At 48.8% G+C, this 23,085-nt stretch overlaps 1 protein-coding gene across 1 annotated transcript in view; it reads left to right on the top strand.

Annotated features, from left to right (window-relative positions):
* Nucleotides 1-21,402, top strand: part of CHST13 (carbohydrate sulfotransferase 13) — a 67,860-nt gene extending 46,458 nt beyond the window's left edge. The window contains exons 2-3 of the mRNA XM_034776633.1: nt 9,459-9,541; nt 18,897-21,402. Coding sequence (XP_034632524.1) covers nt 9,459-9,541; nt 18,897-19,742 — 929 coding nt within the window. The 3' untranslated portion in view covers nt 19,743-21,402. The remainder of the gene's footprint in view (nt 1-9,458; nt 9,542-18,896) is intronic.
* Nucleotides 21,403-23,085: the final 1,683 nt, after the last annotated feature.

Genomic DNA, 23,085 nt, shown 5'->3' with positions numbered 1-23,085 from the left:
GGATGGCTCTTGCCCTGAAGCCTGAAAATTTACATCCCTTGTGTTTTTATCCTCACTAGTACAACTGCATGTTGTCATTATCCATGTAAATGGCCAGTCTTTCTTCAGAATTGTACTAAGCTCTTGTTCTCATTGATGATACAGATAGTACCTAGGGAGTTCTGAGCAGTTCTCATTCTGTCTCTTACAAGGTAGTGGGTCACCAGCCAGTTCATTACAATAATACTTATCTAGCCCTTCCTCTTCAAAGTACTAGCTAGCAAATCCTCACAGTGCCCCCATTAGATATTAATACTCCGATTCCCATGGACCCTTAGAATCTGTCTCTCTGATGCTAGTATTGGTTTGTCTCTGCAGCGTCACCGCAGTGCAGGGAAAGCCTGTTGCTGCCGATGGCCATGATGTCATCTGCTGCTACTCAGTGGTCTTGGCCTGGGATTCTGGAGAATCATCAACCTCTTTCCCTCTCCTTGGATCGTTTCCCTGGAGCACATAGACTCACTCTGTAAAACAGATGCTGAGGGAGCAGGGGGAAATGGCGCCATTGGAGGGCTGCTTGCCATGCCTTTTGTTTCAGCACTGAAAGCTCCTAGCTCCTCCTCCAGCTGAACAGTAGGCCCTGGCTGCAGGCCCTCAATCGACGCATGGAGCAACTTTTCCCTGCTCGCTATGTGTCGGCTGCCCGTTGACATCGGACAGAGGGTGCAGATGTTCTTCTCTTGACTGTGGCCCAGTATTTCCTGTGGGTGCCCCTGGCCTGCCCTGAGCAGTAGGGGGTTCCAGCTCCTACGTGGGGGACAGCTGCCCCAGTTCGTGTGTTCACTTTAGCATTGCACTCACTGTTTAAATTCCCGCCGCTTGGCTCCCGACTGCAGTTCATGCTTCGTATACAGCCCAGCCCCTCACGCCAATTCATTCTCTCCTGTGCAAGGGCCGAATTCCTTGTGTGCTCCTGGAACCTTGTCACTGCCTCATGTGGCGGTTTCAGAATGCCTATGGAATATGGCTGCAATGCTTCCTACATATTCCACAGAGCAAGAATTGCCAGACCAGGGCACTTATCTAATAATCTATCTAGTCTGGTATCCTGCTGCTGGTATCGTTACCTAGTTACAGGGTGGTATCAGAGCCCCACAGACCCTTGGTGTTTGGAAGAGTTTGCCCACTCTGCAGTGACTGCCCTCTGTACTGCTAGATGGAGGAGGCAAAATACATAGATAAAAGCGTATGTAACGCCCCCTCTGTGGTCAACAAGCATGATCAGCAGGAAGAAAAAATCCCTTGCTGCTTCAAAAGGATGTTGTACAGCTCCCATGATGTGACTGGGCAACAAGGAGGGTGGGGTGGAAGATTTCTTCCTGACCAAGCTAGTGATCAGCTTCTGCCCTGAAGCATGGGGGTTGATAACACTCTTAATATCTTTTTCCTTGGCTAGTCTCACTGTACTGTGGAAGCTGTTCTTATTCACATAAATACTTAATTCTTTTTTTAACTTACTGAATTATTTCACACCATTACATCCTGCACCAGTGAGTTCCACAGGTTAATTATATACCACAAAAATAAGTTCTCCTCTTGATTCATCTTTAAACTTGTCATTTAAATTGATCAAGGGTCCTCTCATTCTTGCACTGGGAATATTTCACAATGATGTCAACAAGGCTTTATGCTATACTGGGCTCTGTTCAGCAGCTGTGGAGGGGCCAGCCTCTTCTGTGACTTGCCTTATTAAGAAACACAGAGTGCTCTCCAGTTTATCAGAATAGCATAGGGATTGCCATAGTGGATCAGACCAGTGGTCTGTCGACTCCAGTCTGCACTCTCGGACAGTGAACAGGATCGGGTGTTTCAATGCAATATGGAAGGACTTCAGATGTCTCCTGGGAATCTCTAGGGGACATTGGGCCAAATTCCGCTCTGAGTGACACTGAGGTAAACCCAGAATAACTCCCCTGAAGTTATCTGCTTGTGTATTTAGACACAGGGTAGAGGAAAAGATTTATCTTGTCTGCCGAGATTGTAAGCTCTCTGGGGCAGGGCTTCTCTGTTACTGTGTTCATATAGTCCCAAGCACAATGGGGCCCTTATCTTGGTGGGGCCCCTATGCGCTACCATAATAAACATGCTAATCAGAGCTGTTCCAAATTGACACCAGCGTAACTCAGAGCAGAATCTGACCAGTTCACTGCAGTTTGGGTACCACAATTTCTGTTTTGTCTCATTGTACTGTTTGACGCAACAAACCTCCCATGGTTCTCCTGCATGTGGAGGAATAGAATCAAGACAGGAGGCCTGAAACAGGGCTTTCCCTCTCACACACTCTTCTGCAGTGCAGAAAATAGGATTTGATAGCAGCCACCCCTGTTTTCTAAACATCTTGTTTTTCAAAGCATTCCCTGGGACATCTGCGTCCTGTAATACTTCTGCCCACTTTATTGCCTAATAAGCCTAGAACTTCCCTGTTAAATTGATTTCCTTCTACTTTTCCAAAAAGAGTGAAGTGAAACAGCTGAACCCCAGACCGAGAACAATTATTACTATCAAACTGCTGCAGGATAATAGCTTCTGTGTTCGATGGAATATTAGTAGAATTTGGAGTGTGGGTTGGTTGGTTGATTTGTTTTTCAAGCTCCACAGGGAAGATTGAAAGCAACAGCAGCACAGAAAACTCTAAAAAGTACCTGTTTCCTTCTAGTCTCTGATCACGTGATGGGTACTGATTACCTCTGGTTTCTTGACAAGTGTTTTCTTTGCCCCTTCCCATCTCTCCCAACCACACACCCGCTGTGTCTCTTCTGTCCCCCTTTCCCAGTCTATGGCAAAGATAAGCCTTTGAACTTTGTAACCAATCCAAACACGCCCCCTCCTGCCCCTGCGCCTTAAAGTTTGGCACTGGATTCCAACTTTGCATCTTGGTCTCATCCTCACTGGTCACCCTCATTGTTTTCTTAGTGGTCTGAGAAATGGGGTGGGGCAGTGCAGAAGTATGAGGTTTCTTCCCTACAGGAACTGGATCTAGCTGGCTAAACTGTATTCCGGTGTATGGAAACAACTGTGGCTGTGCAAAACCTTTCTGGGATTTCCATGTGTGGAGGGGGCTGGATGTGGACTCTGGGAAAGTCACTAACGGGCTGTAAAGTCAGAACTGGAGCCAAAACGTTATGATCTTGGAACAGCCTGCGTGATGGAGCATCCGCTGTACTTGTGGCTGTGATCCCAAAATGGAGAGGGATCCATGAACCTACCCTGTTTCCCCCACTGTCGGCTATTCCATTACCTATTGGCTCTGTCCCCTTCCTCAACCTCTTAGAGCCCAGAGCCCATAGCAAGGGTACCTCCTGCCTGGCAACTTAGCCACTATAAGATACCCAGCAGAACCATGGGGGCGTTTTCTTCCACTCAGTCTCTTGAAGTGAAGCCAAGGTAACAATAAATGTTCAGAAATATAATTCCCCACCTGCCCCCTCCTCTAATTCATGGTTCATTCCCAACCTAATGGAAGAAACAGGTTTGAATAAAAACCTGAGACTTTCTCCCCCTCCAGCCATATACTTGGTTTCCAGTTCAAGGCTCAGTCCGTGCAGTTTAGCCAGCGTTCAATAGGAAGCCACTTTATAGCTCTGCTTTTGCAGTCTGAGCCATTGTCTGCTTTGGCTTGTGTGGGAGGAGCTGTCTGTAGGGAGGTTCAGGACTGGAATGACGGGGGGGCCATAGGGCGAGAGTGAAGTACATGAACAGAGCTGTTGGAGGGAGTTGGTTCCAAGAATAGGATAGCGGGGGGTGCTGCAGCTCAGGAGCAAGGGGCTTCATCAGAGCCGTGGTTGGGAGTGCGGGCGGCAGACCCAAGGCCAGAGGAGCAGGGGGTTCTTTGTTACACAAATACACTGTGGAACCCATGTAGAGTAAACTAGATTCAGTGACCTCTGTTGTCAAGTAGAATGAGTGTTCCATGAAGTTTCAATGCATGGTGCCATCACCTATGCTCTGCCTTGCTGCTGCACCGAGGCTCCTTCCGACTACGAGGCCTATGTCCCGTTGAGCACGTCTTCATCTGCCACTGTGTGAGTTGTTAAACACTGCCACCTGCCTCTGATTTTGCAGCTCCGATCCCGCCTCCAAGAGAACGCACACCCTCATTACTGTTCAGCAGCCATATTACTTCAAAGCTCCTGTCCTGCTGGGGACTGCTGGCCCAGCGAGCGAGGTCACTTGCTGTTGTGTTGGTGCTTCGGCCCCATTGGGCGCGGGTTTCAAACTCTGCTTTAAACATGGCTGCGAGCTGGGACTCAGATGCGTTACTGTCCCAGCCGGGACGCTCATCTACTTTTCTTCTAGGGAATTAGTGTAAAGCAAACAAAAGTTTTCTGGGATAGGATGCTTCCTGGGGTGTGTGTGCTTATAAAACCTGAATTGGCTCGGATGTCAACCGTGAAAGTTTGGCAAGGGACTAGGCCAGGGGATGGCGTAATCGCTTGTGAAAACTAAACCAGCCGAGAGCTACGAAATGTTGCAACCTGGCTGCTGCCCGTTGGCAGCTCAGAGCTCTAAGGCCCCTCCATCAGCATTGCAACAGTCGTTTTTAAGTTTACACAGGACGTGCCCCGTGACCAAGCTGACCGGGCTGTTGCAGGTATCTATATCTATGGAAGGGGGGTATTCTGGGCCAGATCTTGCTCTGGTGCAGGGACAAAGGGGAGACAGCTTGCAGCTGCTCTATTCAGGGGCTTTCCGGGGGGCACTGCGGCACACAGTGCAGGATAGGGAAGTCCTTGGTCTAAGTTGCAGCTCTGCTTCCATGGCTTTGCTGCTGTTGCCTTCAAACTTACCCGTAGCACTTAAAACCAACCCCTCTCAGGCTCCAATGGCCCGGCCGCAGGAGCACCGAATTGCTGGATCTGCCCTGCCCGCAACTCCTTCCGCTCCCCATGGACCCCTCTGGCTGGCCTGCAACATGCCGCTGTTCTGCTCAAAAGTGCCTCCTGTGCTGGGGCGGGGGCTCTTACCAGCTGAGCACATAGCCCCCAGAGCCGGCTCTTCATATGACCCACAGGACCCTGTACCAATGCTATTTACTGGGGTCCTTATACCGCTGCTAAAGCCCCCTTGCCTCCAGCTTACTAAACTGAGCCCTGTGTACTCGAGGGCCCCAGGTCAACCTCAGCAGTCAGTCTTTGGTGGTACAGTTATTTCCTGCAGCTAGACATGTGACTGTTTGTGAGCACGTTCTTTTCCAAAGCAAATCCCTCCATGCTGTTTTGAATTAAAGGCAGTGCTGGCCATCCCAGTGCTCACAAGCAACCACCGTGCATCCCGCACAATCACAATCGCCGGGGACCCCGACAACAGTATTGCCAACCCCAAATGTTCAAAAATCATGAGTCAGGCTCAACTAAAATCATGAGGTTGGCTTTAAAAGCAGGAGATTATAGACAAATAATAGATTTGGTGTTTTTTTTTCTTTGCCTTCTGCTTTTTGAACCTTTAGGGTGCACTGGGGTCACATTTTGAAGCTTTCTCCACAGTCATGAGGCTAGAAACGTACTTTCTCTTTAAGAATGAAGACTGACATCATCACATAGCCACTTGATTCCAAGAGCTGGAACTTTAAGGAAAACAGTTATCATGAGGCTCTTGACAAAATCATGAGAGTTGGCAACACAGCTAACAACAAGCCAGTGTGAGTGGCTTAGTACTCAAAGCAGCCCTACAATAAGAAGGGATTTAAAACTCATTGGGAAACAGACTTGCAGTTTTAGATTTTCACTTTTTAAAAATTATTATTTCTTTGTTATAACAACAAGGTTTTAAATAATGGATTTTTAAAAGGACCAGGACCATTTGCCTTTCGACTCAGCCTGGCAATGCAAACTCTTAGCCCCTTGGGCAAGTGTCGCAGCTTGGCACTGCATGCCTCAGGCCCGTCCCTCGGCTCTCCTCACCACAGATGTTGTTACACCCACTTGCGGGGTAACGGTTACATTGGATGGAGGAACCTAGCACCACTGCCTGTTACCTCCTGTTGAGTAACCTCTTGATCATCTAATGCTGCCGGAAGTGTCATTTCCTATGTGTATGTGGATTTAGCAGTGGTTTGTGCTCAGATCTTAAAGTGTGGTGTGTGTTTTTTTTTTTTTTTTTTTTTTTTTCTATATTTCAAAAGGACTACAGATGCGTGTCTTAGACCCCAGATTAGCTTGCTGAAAACAGGTATATTTACAAACCCTAATATTAGCAGAATTCTTTTCCTGCTTTAACCTCCATGTGACATGTTCTCTTTACATTTTAAAATGTCCCTGCAGCAATTATAACCTGCATCCTGCAATGTTCGGCTGCTGAACTTTTTGGGGTGTCCTCATCTTATGGAGAGGACCAACTTGCAGTATTACCAAGGGCTATGTGGTGGGAGGTCACAAAGCTAGGGCTAGCCCAGGTGCAGGACTTAGTGCATAGCGGAGTGCGCAGTGATGTCCTTTCAGGCTCGATCCTGTCACCCGTTTTCACATGAGCAGCCCCATTTACTGGGCTTGCATCAAGAGTTGGTATCAGGCTGTTTGGGATTCAGGCTGAATCAACACGGGGTATTTATTCAGTGGCATCCAAATCTTGGGAGATTTTGACCAAAAGAGGCAGAAATCTCATCACATCAGGTGAGCCAGGGAGATTTTCACATGTCTCGTCCAGAACTGGAAAGCAGGCCCCTGACAGTTTGGGGTTGTGTTTTGTTTTGTTTTGGTTTTTGTGCAGGGGGTAGGGGTGGGATTCTAATCTGAACTGTTACCTCTCATTTATCTCCCCGCCCCACCAAAACATCTGAGGGGATTTGGAATCAAGGTTCTGGTTTGAATCCATCTCTATCAGTAACTAAACTTTTTAAAGGCCACTTTCAGTCCCAACATAAGCCAGAGCAGCTCCCCTTGACGTCACTAGGGGTTACCCAGGGCCAGATATGCTCCTGTGTTACGAATACAGTGATGCAGGACACCCCCCCCCCCCCCGCCCCAGAGGCACCTCTTGCTACCTTCCCCCCTCCTTCCTTTTTCTGCTTCTCTCTCTTTTTATCTGCCTTTTGGCCTCCCCTGCCTCTTCTCCCTCCTCCCCTCTTCTGTCCCGGGGTGGGGGTGACTTGACTTTAAGAGGATAGATCTCCTAGACCTCCCCCACTACTCCTGATCCGCCTTCTTCCTTTCCTTCCCAGGCCTGAGCAGGGACGTTGTTGTGCGGAGCAGACTTTCTCCTTTCTCTCCAGTCTCCTGATCAGCTCCATCCTGCTCCCCCTCTCCCTGAACACAATCTCTGCCTCCCTACTACACTGAGCAGGGATCAGAGAGGGGGAGGATGAGCAACAATTACCATGTCCCCTAGTGACCAGAGAGGAGAACACCCAAGGAGAGCTTTCCCTGCTCCCCATGTTTAATCTTTGTCACCCAGGCAGGGAGTGGGGCAGCCTAGAAGCCAGATGAGGGAGGGGGAAATAGGGCCGCGCTCTGGAGTGCCACCACTTACAACAGGGCAGTTTTTTAAACTGATGGGGCCTGAAGGAGCGCAGCTCATAGCTGCCCTGCATCCATTGGCTGTGGATAAATGCATGAGCTGGATGTTTCTGCTAGACCAACCAGCAGTTTAAATGGTTAACCATGTGCATATTTAAATTGTTGCCATTAGGCTCCAGAGTTAACATAATCCGACATATACAAGGTATTTCACTCTTCCTTGATAGCTATTGCTTCAGGCTGTCAGCAGACTCAGGCAGACAGCACTGCATCAAGTCCCATTTGGAATGTTTTTCACAACTCTAAGGGCTAGAAACATCATTGTTCTCGTAAATGAAAACTTTTCCTCAATATCTCCACTTGCCTTGGAAACTGGAATAACACAGCGGACGGGTAGGATCTATCCTGGAGTCTGACACCAGTTTAAACACCCCTCCAGTACAAAAGGAGTGTGTCTATGTAGTACAGAGAGAAATAAAAACTGAGCAGGAGGTTCTTTAGTTTCAAACACTAGAGCAGTTTTTTAAAAACAGCAAGTAAGATGACAAATTTATAACGGTTAAGTATCTTGACAACTTCCCTATTATTAGCAAGTGACCTGAGCCTGGAAATGTATACCTTAGTCTGTCCCCTTCTTACTGCCTAGCACAAATGCTATTACACCCTTTTGTCAGATAAAACGGTTGGGATTGCTCTCTGTTACCTCCTGTTGAGTAATTTCCCTCATTGATCCAGCCCAGTAGGCAGTGGCATTTCTCATGTCCACGTGGGTCAAGTTACTCGGCAGTTGCAATTGAAGTTGTGAAATGCAGTTGCCTTTTATTTGTGGTTTTATTATTTTAAAAGGACATGCATGAAATGTTTGTACCCCGAACTTCGGTTTTATTTGTTGGCAGAAATATTTTGAAGATAGATGCATTTTCTTGCATTCCATGTAAATAGTATTTTCTTTGATTTTAAACATGACCCATGAAGCGTTTGCAGTTCAAACGTTGCCACAGTTTGCTAGTAGGGAGAGCCAGAAAATGAAACTGACGAGAAGAAACAAAATAAAATGAAACTGATTAGGCTTGCAGTCCAAATGTAGTGAAATACAGAAAATTAAAACAAACAAACACAGCATTAGTCCTGACAAGTAAATTTAAGAATGTTAGTTCTGAAAACTTTCAGGAATTCAGATGTTACAAAGAACAGGGATAAGGAAAGTTGTATTACAAATACACTTATTAACCTGACCAGGCTCTTTTAAATCTCAGAGAAAGAGCAGGGTGTATGCGTGTGTGAGAGAGAGAGATTCGTGTTTATAAGGCCATGAGTTTGAACTCAGACTTCTAGGTCTATTCCTTACTCTCTCACTGATTCAATGTGGGCATGTCACTTACGGCTTGATTTTCCTAAATCCCGAGTACCTATTGCCTCTGTTTCCCGATGTGTTATATGGGACACCAACAATTTAAAAATCACATATCGGTCTGAATTTTATGAATGCCTGCAAGATGTCTAGTACAATGGGGTGCTCAGCACACTTTTCCAAGACACCCTAGGGCTGTTATGATGTCATGTATAATGTATTTAACCACCCGCTGGCTCCAGAACTTTTATGTGGTGTGTAGGGCCATATACAGACCCGGATCTGCATTTAGAAATCCCACATGTGGGCAGCAGCAAGAAGCGCATTGACACCTTTGAGTATGTGAGGTGGGACTTGAATCCAGTAAATCCTAACCCAGAGGTGACCACCTTTCTCAAGGCGTCACACCCAGGGTGACAGATAGCTTGGCAAGTGGTGGAAGGGGACAAGTTGCTAGTTCAGTGTAAGAAGCTGAGTGGGTCTAAATAGAAGGTGACACCAACTCCTATTTAACCTAGACTCTCGTCCTGGGAGCTCTTTTCCTCCGTCCTAGCATCTCAAGAGAGCACCCGAGAGGTAGTAGCAAGGGAAGTAAAATGCTCTGCTTTCTTCTCCAGCTGCAGAGGATAGGATCCTGGGGACCAGCTGGCACGGGAAGTCAGGCCGAAGTCCACTCCAGGCACTTTACGACAGTGACCAGGTGGGTGAACGTGAAGAGGAAAATGAAGGATCTGAAAAGTGATGGTGGGGAATCTGGCAGGGTTTGGTGGGAATTGACCCATTATTTAATGACATTTTTGTGTATCCTAAAATTGCAGCCTCACACAGGCTGCTTTGCAGTAATGACCTGACCTTGAGGTGTCCAGGGTGGCATCTGAAAAAGGTCACAACTTTCTAGATAATTATCAGTGATAAAAAGTACTCCAGACCCCTGCTGCTACTTGTGTCAAGCAGTTTCATTAGCCTTTGGCCTGGCACAGCCAGGCTGAGGTACAGTAGTTGAGGATCCAACAATGGTGCTCTGAGGATTTCAAAGCAAATTCTACAGCACAGAAGATGGGTAAAATCTTCCCCAGCTGAACATGTGAATGGCTATACTGGGTCAGACCAATGGTCCATCTAGCCCAGTATCCCGTCTCTGACAGCGTGCAGTGCCAGGTGCATCAGAGGGAATGAACAGGACAAGGCAGTTTTGAGTGATCCATCCCCAGTTGTCCACTCCCAGTTTCTGGTAGTTGGACACCCCAAGTATGGGGTTGTGTTCCTGACCATCTTGAGATCACCCCAGCCATGTTTTCCAAGATAATAACTGAACAGGGCACCGTTGTGCTAGGTGCTGTACAGACAGAACAGAGTCTACAGTCTAAGGCCCGGTCTACACTGGGGGGCGGGATCGACCTAAGTCACGCAACTTCAGCTACATGAATAATGTAGCTGAAGTCGATGTACTTAGACTTACTCACCGCGGTGTCTTCACTGCAGTGAGTCGACTGCTGCCACTCCCTCGTCAACTCTGCCTGTGCCTCTCGGGGCGGTGGAGTAGAGGGGTCGATGGGAGAGCGCTCGGGGATCGATTTATCGCATCTAGACTAGACGCGATAAATCGACCCCCGTTGGATTGATCGCTACCTGCCGATCCGGCGGGTAGTATAGACATATCCTCAGGCTACGTCTACACTACAGCTTATGTCAGCAGAATTTATATCCCTCGGGTGTGAATAAACCATCCCCCTGAATGATATAAGTTACACTGACATAAGCGCCGGTGTGGATAGCCCTATGTCAGTGGGAGAGCGTCTCCTTCCGACGCAGCTTCTGTCGCTCACGGGGGTGGTTTTATTATGCCAACGGGAGAGCGCTCTCCTGGGGGCATAGAGCATCTTCACCAGATGTGCTGCAGGGGCGCAGCTGCAGCACTGTACATGTAGACATGCCCTTAGTAAACCACAGTCGTCTTTGGACTGTGTTGTAACTGTCTCATCTCCACCCAAGCCCTAGTCCCAGCAAGACACTAGATTAGATGATCAACTATACCACACCTCACAGACACCGACTTTCCAAAGTGACGGGGAGTGCTCGACCTCCGGCTCTGCCCCAGGCCCCGCCCCCACTCTACTCTTTCCCCTAAAGCCCTGCGCCCGCTCCACCCCGCCCCGTCTCTTCCTGCCTAGTCCAACCCCCTCCCCAGAGAGGGCCGTGTCCTTACTCCTTCCCCCTCCGTCCAAGAGCCTCCTGAATGCCGCAAAACAGCTGATCATGGTGGGTGGAAGGCGCAGGGAGGGAGAGGGAGGCACTGATTTGCGGGGCCTGCCGGTAGATGAGAGCTGCTGGGGGGTTGCCGGTGGGTGCTCAGCACCCACCATTTTTTCCCTGTGGGTGCTCCAGGCCTTAATTCTTTCACCCTTGTAAAGTGCTATGAGAGCCTCACGAGCTAGAACAGGGAAAAATAAATGCAGGATAACAGCCTTGTCTTGCTTAACACTATGTCTGTTGCAGTCAAAGCATTCTTTAAAAGAAAGCGCCCACCTGACCTCCCATTCAAATGGCCAGCATCTCACTGGAAACCAGGCATGTGCTGTCGCCTTTAACCGTGTGGCTGGAAGGCCAGACCCATGTATCATGACAGAAGACATGCGGACACCAACTGCCGTTTCTGAAACCTTGACGGGACCCATCTCCCCAACAATCCCAGAAAACGCAGGGCCACTCCCAGCCTCTTCCTCACCAGAGCTCTTGGTCTGCTTCTTGCCCTCTTGGACATGGGCTCTGGGCTCCCAGCCTTCTGAGTGGCTGGCAAGCACATCAGTAGCAGACGCTGCCAGAGACCAGCTCAGCATTCAGCACATGCCTCCCCTTTGGGTTCCTGTCTGAGCACTGTTGACTTTACAGATGGTTCGCAGAGGGGGAGAATGAATGGAGCGCGCTCCTTTCACTGCACAGCCCAGGTTTCCTGGCTGCCGGCAAGGGGAGGGAGAGGACACAGGCAGGCTTCTGACATGCTCCTGCAGCCAGCACAGAATCCCAGTGGCCCAAGATAGCAGGGGTGGTAGGCACAGGCTTCTCCACTCTCCCCAGTTTGGGTGCTTGATGGTTACTGTCAGGGGCTTGCATGCTTTGAGGTGTTTTCATCTTTTGTTAGCAATCCAGGTAAAAGGCTCGAGAATGAGAGGACAGTATGCCCCCCCCCCCAATGAGACAGGAGCAACAGCACAGAGCAGAGAGGGACAGTGTTTTGATGAGGGGGCTGAGGGAAGGCCTTGGGGGGAATCCTGTGGGATCTACTGCACCCTCAAGGGTTCCCTGAACTTTTCCACAAATGAGGAGGGCTGGCCCCAGTTTTCTCCAGAGCCTGACACAGCTACCCAGCCGTTGACTTTTGGGGGTGCTGCTGAGCAGAGATCTGCTGCTCGCTGTGGTGTTTTTCCATTGACCTTCCTCCCCGTAATGCCCAGGCAGAGCATTCTGAGTGTCAGAGAGGGGCAATGACATGTCAGTTTCCCCTGAATGTCATAATCCCCAGCAGGGGTCTCCACTCAGCCCCCCTGTTCTCTAGGAGAGTCCTGGTTTGCCAACCACCCAGCCAACTAGCCCATTAACATGCCCCCAACTGGGTTTATGGTGCAGTGACTCTGCATCACCATGACACTGGGTCGTGATGGCATGACACCAGCTCACCTCACCAACTCCCAAACATCCCATAAACACATTGTAACGGGGCAGTAGTGCCACTCGGGATATCATAGGTATCAGCCCCTCCTCACAAGCCTGCTCCGGGCCAGAGTTCCTGGTTATACTCTGTCACGTGGCTGGCAAACTGCTAGCAGCCATGGAGGGACCAGAGGCCTGGAGGCTTCAGAGATCTAGAAAGAACAATCCATGTTATCCTCACCATGTTGATCTCTGAGGTGTGTGCGGGGCCAGCCTAAAACTCATCCCTCTGAAATCAAATTCACCCCCCACAACCTCATTGTGCAGCATTATTGTTGAGAATGAACATGAACACAACTCCAGGAAAGGCAGTTAATGGTTCCCATGACAACTGTAATGAGTCCCTCTTATGCCCATGTAATGGCTTTTATGCCTTAATGTGGCTGCATTACATTTGCTCTGGAGAAGTGGTAAATGTGGAATGTCTTGGCTCTGGTGCATTCAAAGTCTCAGACCTACTGCTCCAGGAATGTAGTTGGGGTTTTGAAAAACTGATACTTAATGTCATTGGTTTTTAAAAAGAAGGAAATGAAGGGAGCAGTTTTGCACTGAGAGAAATACAAGACGTGCACTTTCTCCATTGGGTAACTGGTGAAATGCAGCTGCATTTCTTTGGGGCCGTGCATGCATACTTTTAGCCATCCCTCCATCCCCCATGGTTTTGAGCAAGTACAAAAAAAAACACTTGACTAACTGTCTTATGGCATGAAACACTCTGTACTGTTTTCACTCACAGAAATGGCTACGGATGAAGGGGAAAAAAAAAACAAAAAAAAAACCCTCTGAGCTGAGACCACACAAGAGAAATTTCAAACCAGAGGGTGATTGTTTTCAGGAAGTTACTGTATCTGAAATCCAGGCCTAAGAATAAAAATGCCTCTTTGGCCATATCTGTAACACCACAAACAAGATGCTAATGGCGTGACTTCCACGTAGCCAGCCAAGTACAATGGGGCAGAACCTCAGTTGGTGTAAATTGTCATAGCTCCATTGGTGTCAGAGGAGCTATGACAGTTTATACCCGCTCAGGATCTGGGGTAGTTCCCTGTTGGGAGAAAAAAATGAGTTAATAGCAGAGAACGGATACTTTATTTTAGCCCTGCTTCCATTTACAATTAGTATGGGTCCTGCTGACTATGTTTTTGAACAGAGATGTTGCGTGTGTGTGACGGGTTGAATCACAGAAACCCACTTGGGAGCTGCTACCTGATGTGCTAAGACTACCCCTGCTCCTGTTTTCCCTGCCAGCTCAGGACTCCAGTACCCTGTCTTGCTGAACCAGACACTCCCGTCTGCTCCAACACAGACCCAGGGTCTGAATTACTTGCCCCAAAGCTGCAGGTTTACCTGAAAACAGCTCGCAAAAGTGTGCTTGTCTTTAGCACTCGGATGCCCAACTCCCAATTGGGTTTAAACCCAAATAAATCCGTTTTACTCATAAATTGTTCACCCTCTATAACACTGATAGAGAGATATGCACAGTTGTTTGCTCCCCTAGGTATTAATACATACTCTGAGTTAATTAATAAGTAAAAAGTGATATTATTAAATACAGAAAGTAGGATTTAAGTGGTTCCAAGTAGTAACAGACAGAACAAAGTAAGTCACCAAGCAAAATAAAATAAAATGTGCAAATCTATGTCTAATCAAACTGAATACAGATAATCTCACCCTCAGAGATGCTTCAGTAAGTTTTTTCTCAGACTGGACACCTTCCAGGCCTGGACATAATTCTTTCCCCTGGTACAGCTCTTGTTCCAGCTCAGGTGGTAGCTAGGGGATTCTTCATGATGGCTTCTCTCCCTCTTTGTTCTCTTCCACCCCTTTATATATCTTTTGCATAAGACGGGAATCCTTTGTCTCTCTCTGGGTTTCCACCCCTCCTCCCCCACTGGAAAAGTACCAGGTTAAAGATGGATTCCAGTTCATGTGACATGATCACACGTCACTGTCAGGAGTGGCTCTAGCTTTTTTGCCTCCCTAAGCACGGCAAGCAGGCAGGCAGCCTTCGGCGGCATGCCTGCAGGAGGTCTGCCGGTCCTGTGGCTTTGGTGTACCCACCGCCAAATTGCTGCCAAATTGCCGCGGGACCGGTGGACCTCTCTCAGGCATGCCGCCGAAGGCTGCCTGACTGCCGCCCTCGCAGGGACCGGCAGGAGGCCCCTTCGTTCCTCCCAGCCTGACTCACAGGAAGGCTTGCTTGCAACCAGAGCCCCAGTCAATTGTCCTGGTTGATGGGAGCCATTAAGATTCCAAACCACCATTAATGGCCCACACTTTGCATAATTACAATAGGCCCTCAGAGTTATATTTCATATTTCTAGTCCTAGATACAAGAGTGGTACATTTATACAATTAGGATGATCACACTCAGTAGATTATAAGCTTTGTAATGATACCTTACAAGAGACCTTTTGCATGAAGCATATTCCAGTTACATTATATTCACCCATTAGCATATTTTTATAAAACCATATAGACTGCACAATGTGGTTTCAGTTGCCTATATGGTACCCACATAAACATCTACAAAGGTTATGGGCCTGCCATGGGGGTGAGCTCTTTCTAGTGAAAGCTTCCTCCCGCACAGTGCAACTTGTAGCGATGAATCTGTGGGTTTCAATGTAGGAGCCTGAATGCAAAGCGTCAACGGGATGGAAGGTTTGTATTGGGTCCCAGGGTCCCAAGTGCTGTGTTTAGAAAGCTCCCAGCTAGCAAAGCACCCACAGCTTTGCCTGTCCAGTCTAAGAAGGAGCTTGAGGTGAGCCTTACAGGGACTGACAGGCTGGCTGGGGTCCATGCAGGCAGCCTGGGCTAAGCAAACGGGCTCCTGGGGGAGGGAGGGTGATGTAACAATGGCCGACAGCTGTCAGGAAGCTTCAGAAGCAAGAATGTGAGGAAGGCAAAGGTCTGGTTGCACCTTACCTCATGAGGCGGGAACTCTCTCCATGCGTGGTGAGCCGGGCTGACAGAATAATGATCCCAGTCTTGCTGGCTACTGAAGGAGCATCCAGCCAGAACCTGATTACAGGGATGGGAATGTTTTTAGGGCAACCTTTTTTATTATTATTATTATTATTATTATTGAGTTTTTAAGGTCCACAAATATTGGGGAAAACACCTGGAGACCCAGAAAGAATACGGGGCATGTGTTTATCAAATGGGAGGGTCATTGTGTAAGCTTTCCCCGCACAACTTTGCCAATGCACCTCCGTCCTGACCTACAGCACCCTCCTAGTCCAGTCCAGGGGTTGTTCCCCCCATCTTAGCTGAAGCACCTCAAGCCTGACTTCCAGTTGTTCCTGTTATTGTAGTCTGGGGTCCCCATCCAGCTCCGCTGCACCTCAGGCCTGGCCTGCCGCATCCCCTGCTCTCCCCGTGGGACACCTGCAGGAGAAAAGGAGCAGTTTGCCAGAGCACTGTCACACCTGTGCAGGTCGACCCCTGTGGTGGCTTGGAGAGCAGTAACTGGAAGGGTATTCCTTGCGTGGGGGTGGCATGGAGAAAAGGGCAGGAGATGGTTGTGGGGAAAAAGAACTAACAGACTCTGAGGCATTATTGGTGGGGAGGAGGAGAGGAGGCAGGTGATGCGATAAGCAATCAGGTCAGAGAAGTAGGCTAGCAAGGAGCTCTGTAGGGCCTTGTAGACAAGGCTGAGCAGTTTAAACTGTAAGGGATGCTCAGAGGGAGGCCAATTCAAATGCCAAGCCATGGGGGTTGTTCCCAGTCCATCCCTCTGTGGTTTGGGTGGTGAAAGGTGCAGGAACAGAGGGATGTGAAGGGAAACAAAGTGAATCCCAGGCTCCAGAAATAGGACAGTGAGCAGCTATTCTCCCGGACAGCGGGGTGCCTGTCTGGAGGAGCAGAGTCTGAAGTGGAAGACCCCCTCGGCTTGCAACATGGGAGCCATCATCGTGGTAAAGCGACAGCTGCACAAAAGCCGGTTTCTTTTCTTTTAGCGGTGGGAGTGGTAGTTACTTAACTGTCATCGTAGTCTGGGTTGGTAACACTCTGGGACCAGCCTGGAAGTTTCCCTTATAAGGCCAGTCCTGGGTGGTATGGAGAAGCCACAGCAGTTGTCTTCTGCCTCTCGGCCAGCATTGATGGGAGCGGGTGGGCAGGAGAGGGACGGGGATCTCCTCCTGATAGCTTCCTGGCAGTGGTTTCCCTTTGAAATCGCATGGTTCTAGTGGTTTGAGACATTACAGTGTGAGAAGTGAATTCCTGCTACAGAGCTCAGCGATCCAAACTTCCCCAGCTCTAGGGTTTACAGTTGGATCTGATCTTACCCAAAGTTTGGGGGGGGGTCTGTAGCTGGGATTTCGGTCCAGAGACATCTCTGTTTGGCTTTTTAGCAAAGCAGTACAGCTGGTGGGGGAGGAGAGGAGGATACAAAGACAAAATGTAAATGAAGCACTCCTGGGCTGAAACCTGAGCCTTCTGCCTGCATCCTGCTGCAGAGCGGGGCTGTGTTGGGGAATGTGGCACTGGAGGAGGAGGAGAGACGCGTCCCTACCATGCATGGCAGCTGCTTTGTGCAATGGTGGGGGAAGAACCCGAATAGGAACCTGAGCCTCCCGTTAATGAACTTGCCCTGCCCAGCCCAGCCTGGGGCCATGTAGCTGACCGCTGCCAAGCCTTGGCTCTGCAGACAGCTCAGGCAGAAAGGAATGCAAAGTGAGGGGAATGGGGGAGGGTGTTTGGGTTCCTGGAGGCATCTCAAGACAGGTGTGATCACAATCATGTCCTGCTGCGGATGGGACCACTCCAGTTACAGATGCTGAGCTGGCCTCATAGAAAAGGGATGGGGGCGTTGAAACGACTCAGGGGCATCTGCTCTCCTTGTCTGCCGACCCCAGGAGAATAATTGTGAGAGGGGAGAACTGAGGCCAATGCAGGTCTAACCCCCCCACCCCCACCCCTCTGGTCAGGGGGAGCCGTGGGTGTTGCCAAGCCAATATCTCAGCAGGCAGCCCAGCAGATGGCTTTAGCAGCAAGGTTGATGCTGTCTGGCTCTGCGACAACAGCCTCTCATCACCCCCTGCCTTCCCATCTCTGTATGGAGTTTCTTCGCTCCCCTCTGCACTGCAGGAGGCCCTCAAAGGGGGCTGTTCCTTTGCCTATCCCCTCTGCAGGGCAAGTGCCAAAGGCCCCCTCTTCGCTTCCTGTATTAGGCATAGGGCAGGCCTCAGAATGGTTTGTGCCTTCAGGCCAAGCCGCTCTACGGGTCACGCTCCCTTCCAGCCACAGCCCGTGCAGGCCCTCGTCCCTGCAAGGCGTGCACGTTCAATCCCAGGGGTGCTAGAGACTGAATGTTCTTCCGCTCCCGGAGCCATAATTGCCCTTCCCACGAAACCCAAGGATGTTCTGACCCTACAGGTTCCAGCCTAAGGAGTGCTGACAAAGCTGGGTGATGCAGGGCTCCTGACTCTGCCTTCCAGAGAGCATGGGCCTTGGAAACAGCTCATTCTCCCTCCCAGTTCCCTGCTGTTCCCAACACCTCTCCGAAAACGTGCCCTTGAATCTGACTCCAGAACTGCCCCTAACATGGGAGCTAAGCCATGTGTTGGAGACTCCCCTGGGAACCCCAGCTGCTCACCTTCACCCAGCCTGCCCCCAGCCCTGAGAATATCCCCAGACCCCATCCCACAGGAGGCTGCGTAGGCAGGCTCCTAAGCAAGGCTGGTGGAAGGGATTGTAGCTTGAGTCCACGAAGCTTCCTCCAAACTCCCCTGCCCCCAAATTTCAAGGAAAGATTTCCAAGGACACGAGTGAGGGTTGTGTGTCTAGTTCCCTTTGACTTTCAATGGACGTCTACCTGGCTGCCCCTTGGGCCTTTACAGATCCCCCCCTCCACATTCATGCTTTTTCCTTTATGGGTGACTCAGTTCAATTTAATTTTCCCCTAGCCAAAGGGAAGCCAATTCCTTGTATTAGGAACCTCCCTCCTGACCCCTTAATCTGTGCTAGCACAAGTGGCCAGTCTATACTCAGTATGTATATATTATAGCAATTTTAAAATTAGAATTTCACTTTGCTCCATTTTTTACAAGCCTGTGCGTTCTCTCACTCTCTATTTGCTTCCACCCTCCTCCCTTTTCCCCACTGGATCTAAGTGTCAAGTGCCTCACAGCAATCGAAGCTCAGAACTAAGGCAAAAAGCCCACACAGGTTAACTCCATAGCCTAGAAGCAGCACCCAATGCTGGGGAGGGGAACGCATGTTACACCACAGCAGGGAGGGAACATGGACTTCATGCCCTGTCTGAACTCAGTGTGTCTGGCTGGAGCCCAACTCCATGTTAAGTTCAGTCGGGCAATGACGATTTCCCTCTTATCTCTCCCCAGTTTGAGCAGTCATCACTGCAGGCCACTCACCAGCAGAGGCGGGACCTGCTGAGCAGCGTTTGCAGCCGCTACACCCGCAAGCGGCGCCTCCTGACGCCTGATGACTTGCGCCACCTGGTGGTGGATGACGTGCATGGGCTGCTCTACTGCTACGTGCCCAAGGTGGCCTGCACCAACTGGAAGCGAGTCATGATGGTTCTGACTGGACAGGGCAAGTATCGGGACCCTCTGGAAATCCCAGCCAATGAGGCCCATGTCTCGTCCAACCTGCGCACCCTCTCCGAGTACAGCACTCCCGAGATCAACCATCGCCTGCGCAACTACCTCAAGTTCATCTTTGTGCGGGAACCCTTTGAGCGCCTGGTCTCGGCCTACCGCAACAAGTTCACCCGCCACTACAACACGGCCTTCCACAAGCGCTACGGCACTAAGATCATCCGTCGGCACCGGCAGGAGCCCAGCAACGAAGCCCTGGAGCGTGGTGATGACGTGCGCTTCGAGGAGTTCGTCTACTACCTGCTGGACCCGCGCACACAACACGAGGAGCCCTTCAACGAGCACTGGGAGCGGGTGCACTCGCTGTGCCACCCCTGTATCATTCACTACGATGTGGTGGGCAAGTACGAGACACTGGCCGAGGACGCCAACTATGTCCTGCAGCTGGTAGGGGCCGACGCCAGTGTCAAGTTCCCCTCTTCCTCCAAGACCACCAGGACCACAGACGACATGACAGCCCAGTTTTTTGAGGACATCAGCCCCTTCTACCAAAGGAAACTCTTTAATTTATACAAAATGGATTACTTGCTCTTCAACTACTCCATCCCATCATACCTGCGCCTCCGATGAGGGTGGTGGTAGGGGGGCCCTAGAGAACTGGGGGCCTCACCCGTTCTTAGCTACTCAAGGCACCTCCCACCTTCCCCCACATCCTCGCTGTTTGGTTAATTCCTTTCCTCTCTGCCTCTCCATTCCACTTCAAGCACGTGCATCACATGCTGACGCCCTCATTGGGACTGACCATGTGGCGAGAGGCTGCCTTGTTGATTAGCACGTGGAACGCTTGGGCCGAAGCACCCTTAGTCCATTCCAGTGCCTGCGGTTGATTGTTCACAGAAGCAGGCTGCTATTGTTTAAACGTTCAACTTTTGTGTTTCCTTTAGATGCTAAGAGAATTCACTGCAGATCTGAATCTCGGGAAGGCTGCTTATTGGGGTAGGCTCCCTTCACGGCCTGTCCCATTAACTGGGTTGTTTGCAGCCCTATCACAAGAGGGATCTCAACCTTTGATGGGCACAGGGAAGAGGACTGTCAGAATTTTGCAGAGGATGATGAGAAAAGCAATAATTTAATGTGTATTCTTTTCTTTGTTCTTCTCCCTTCCCCCAAGCTGCCCCCTTTCCCATTGATTGAGGAAGGGGGAATGTGAGCCATCGATGTCTTCTTGTGATCTAGTATTTCTCTGTGGCAAAGCCTGTTTTTATCGCTTCTCCACTCGCGCTCAGTTGGGATTTTAAATACTTTGTTTTATGTATGTATAGAAAGAGAAGGACAGATTCAAAATTGTAAATCGATGAAGCTGTATTGATTTCAGTGGAACTGCACTGATTGACACCAGCAGAAGATTTGGCCTAGATATTGTGTGTGTGTGTGTGTGTGTGTGTGTGTGTGTCCTGATCAAATATGGTAATTAAAGACTCCATGACCCTTGTGTGTAAGAGTAGGTGTCAACTGCTCTTTGGGGCAGGGACTATTTTATTTTCCATCTGTTTGAGGTCCCATTGTGTTAGGTGCTGTACAGTCTGGTTGCCCTCTAAGGACTACCACAATATAAATGTTCAATAGTAATAATCCTTGTGTCTTGGCCAAATTCCAGTTTGGCTGCTTAAATGTGGCCTACCGAATATGCTTCTTCACCTCCTGCCATATGGTGTAGCTGTATGCTGTTAAACAGCTGCTGCTTCTCACTCCAGAGGTGGCTGCATTTCACTGCTGGATCAAACAATTCCCAGGCATAGTTTGTGTATCAGTTTGTTTGTAAAGCACTTTGGGAGGGGATGCACTATAGAAATGGGAGATAACTATAGTTATGAAAAGATGATGCAGACTTCTGGAAAGTGTGGGGGGAAGAGAGAGAGAGTCTGTGTTTGTGTGTATGAGAACAAAACAGAAACAGGGTCACCTCTGGAAAGTTGTTGGCTGGCTGGCTTTGGACAATTCATTACTTGAAGAAGAAATAAGAAAACCTAGGATTTTAAATTCCAACCAGTCCAGACAGATGGATTTCCTTAGACAAAACAGCACTTCAGTCTTTACTCTGTTAAATTCAGCTTTGGTTCTGCATATAGAGCATCTCCTCTGTAAGTAAACGTGCTGATAGCAGAATTACTGTACAGTGTGTCTGCTGATTCTATTGTGAATACTTGATTTAGTGCAATACAGTGGCAAGGTTTTTATAAAACTCCATTGTGCTCAGACTTAGTCATTTTAAAACAAATATTTTCACTGAGTATTTTTCAGCTTGTTATTTCTCAACTTCTTTTGCCCTCTGCCTTTGAACTGTTCCTAAAATGCTGACGTCCCGTCCTTGGTTATCACACTCTGTAAGGCCAAAGTGAAATCCAGCTCTGGGACAATCTCATCAAGTTTGGTAGTTGGGTTTGGATGAGCACTGGAAAAGTTCTCATGATAATCTGAAGTCTCGGAACTGCTCTGCCAGACTGGATCTGAGAGCTCATGAAAATGGCCTTTCTTAGGTTATTTTGGCACTTCTCTATCTACCTGAAACCCAGAAGCACAGAAACATAAAAATATTACAAATTTTGGATTTTGAACTTCTCAGAGGTTTGGATTGAATTTTTGCATGGAGGTTTTGGTTGCTCATTGGTCTTACGTTACCTGGCCATCTTTTGCCCCTGCCTGTTGAAAACCTACCTTGCTCCCATTTCTATTACACATTGTCACGTTTTCGATAATGGATTGTAGTCATGGGTCAGACTTAGGACACCAAAAGGCTGATGCCCGACGCAATTCCAACCTCCACCCACGGCACCAGAGTAGGTGGCCATTTCTTCTAAAATGATCAATAGTGACCTAGGACGAGATTGTAAAGATATTTTAGGCATTGCAGTGTTGCAATGTCAAAGTGGTTTATGAGCTTAAACCATTTTCAGAAGTGATTTAGGCTGTTAGGAGCCTAAGTCCCATTGACAGTCAATGGGATTTAGATTTGCAAGTGCCTAAATCACTTTTTGACAAGGAACATCTCTGTGATAATGGACTCCCTGTGATTGTATTTGGGGACTGGGTGGCTCAGGAGATGGGGAATGGCCTGCATTGCCTTTCATCTTTAAGTTGTCACAGTTTGATGGCTGTTTGAGCTCAGTCCCTGTCCTGGCAGACAGATATCCACATCAGCAAAACTGGGCCCCTGAATGACATTACTTAGCCAAGAGTCCAGGGCCAAATGGGCCCGCGAGACAGAAATATCCTACCACCCTTAGACATGGTCCCTTCAGGAAGGGGACAAAGGAAGGAGGAAGTTTATAACTCTTCTATACAATGCTGAACTGTCCATTGAAAGTCAATGGGACTTGTGCTTCCAAATAACCTAGGTGCTTTTGAAAATATCCCCCTCATTGGGTTTTTTTCATCAATCGTTCTGCATGATGTTGCTGTTGAATTCTTGGTTTTACTCTTGCCAAAATAATGCCTTTAGCATTCCCCCTGATGTGAAGTGAAATCTATATACCCTCATGGAAAATGGCCTCTTTTTATTGCAAAGATAAGTAAGTTCTCACTGGGTTGGAGAGTTCCATGGACTATAAATGCTTTGCATTTGCCAAGCCAAACCAGCAAATTCAGCCCATGACCAAGGGCCTATGAGTCCAGGCTCGGTATCAAAAGAGAACAGTGAGGACTACCCGTTCCATCAAGAGGAGACAACACACTGGTATCATGCTGAGAGGTGAAGAGGGACAGTAAGTTACATATTTCCATCCTTATGCTTTCCCCTACCACAGCTACAAGGTGTCCACCCCTTCTCATGTCCCTGCTGTCAGAGGTAAGTATGGGAAAGCCGATTTGTGTCTGTTGTCTCCAAATGGAGTTATGGAGACACCATGAGGCCAGCTAGGAAAATTGCAATCCTTTTAATTTCCTATGGGATTCTGGGCACTGATTTATGAATGGT

Source organism: Trachemys scripta, chromosome 7 (assembly GCF_013100865.1).
Source record: "Trachemys scripta elegans isolate TJP31775 chromosome 7, CAS_Tse_1.0, whole genome shotgun sequence".
Classification (NCBI taxonomy): Eukaryota; Metazoa; Chordata; order Testudines; family Emydidae; genus Trachemys; species Trachemys scripta.
Note: the sequence above shows the minus strand (reverse complement) of the source record. Positions and strands in the feature narration are given on the sequence as shown.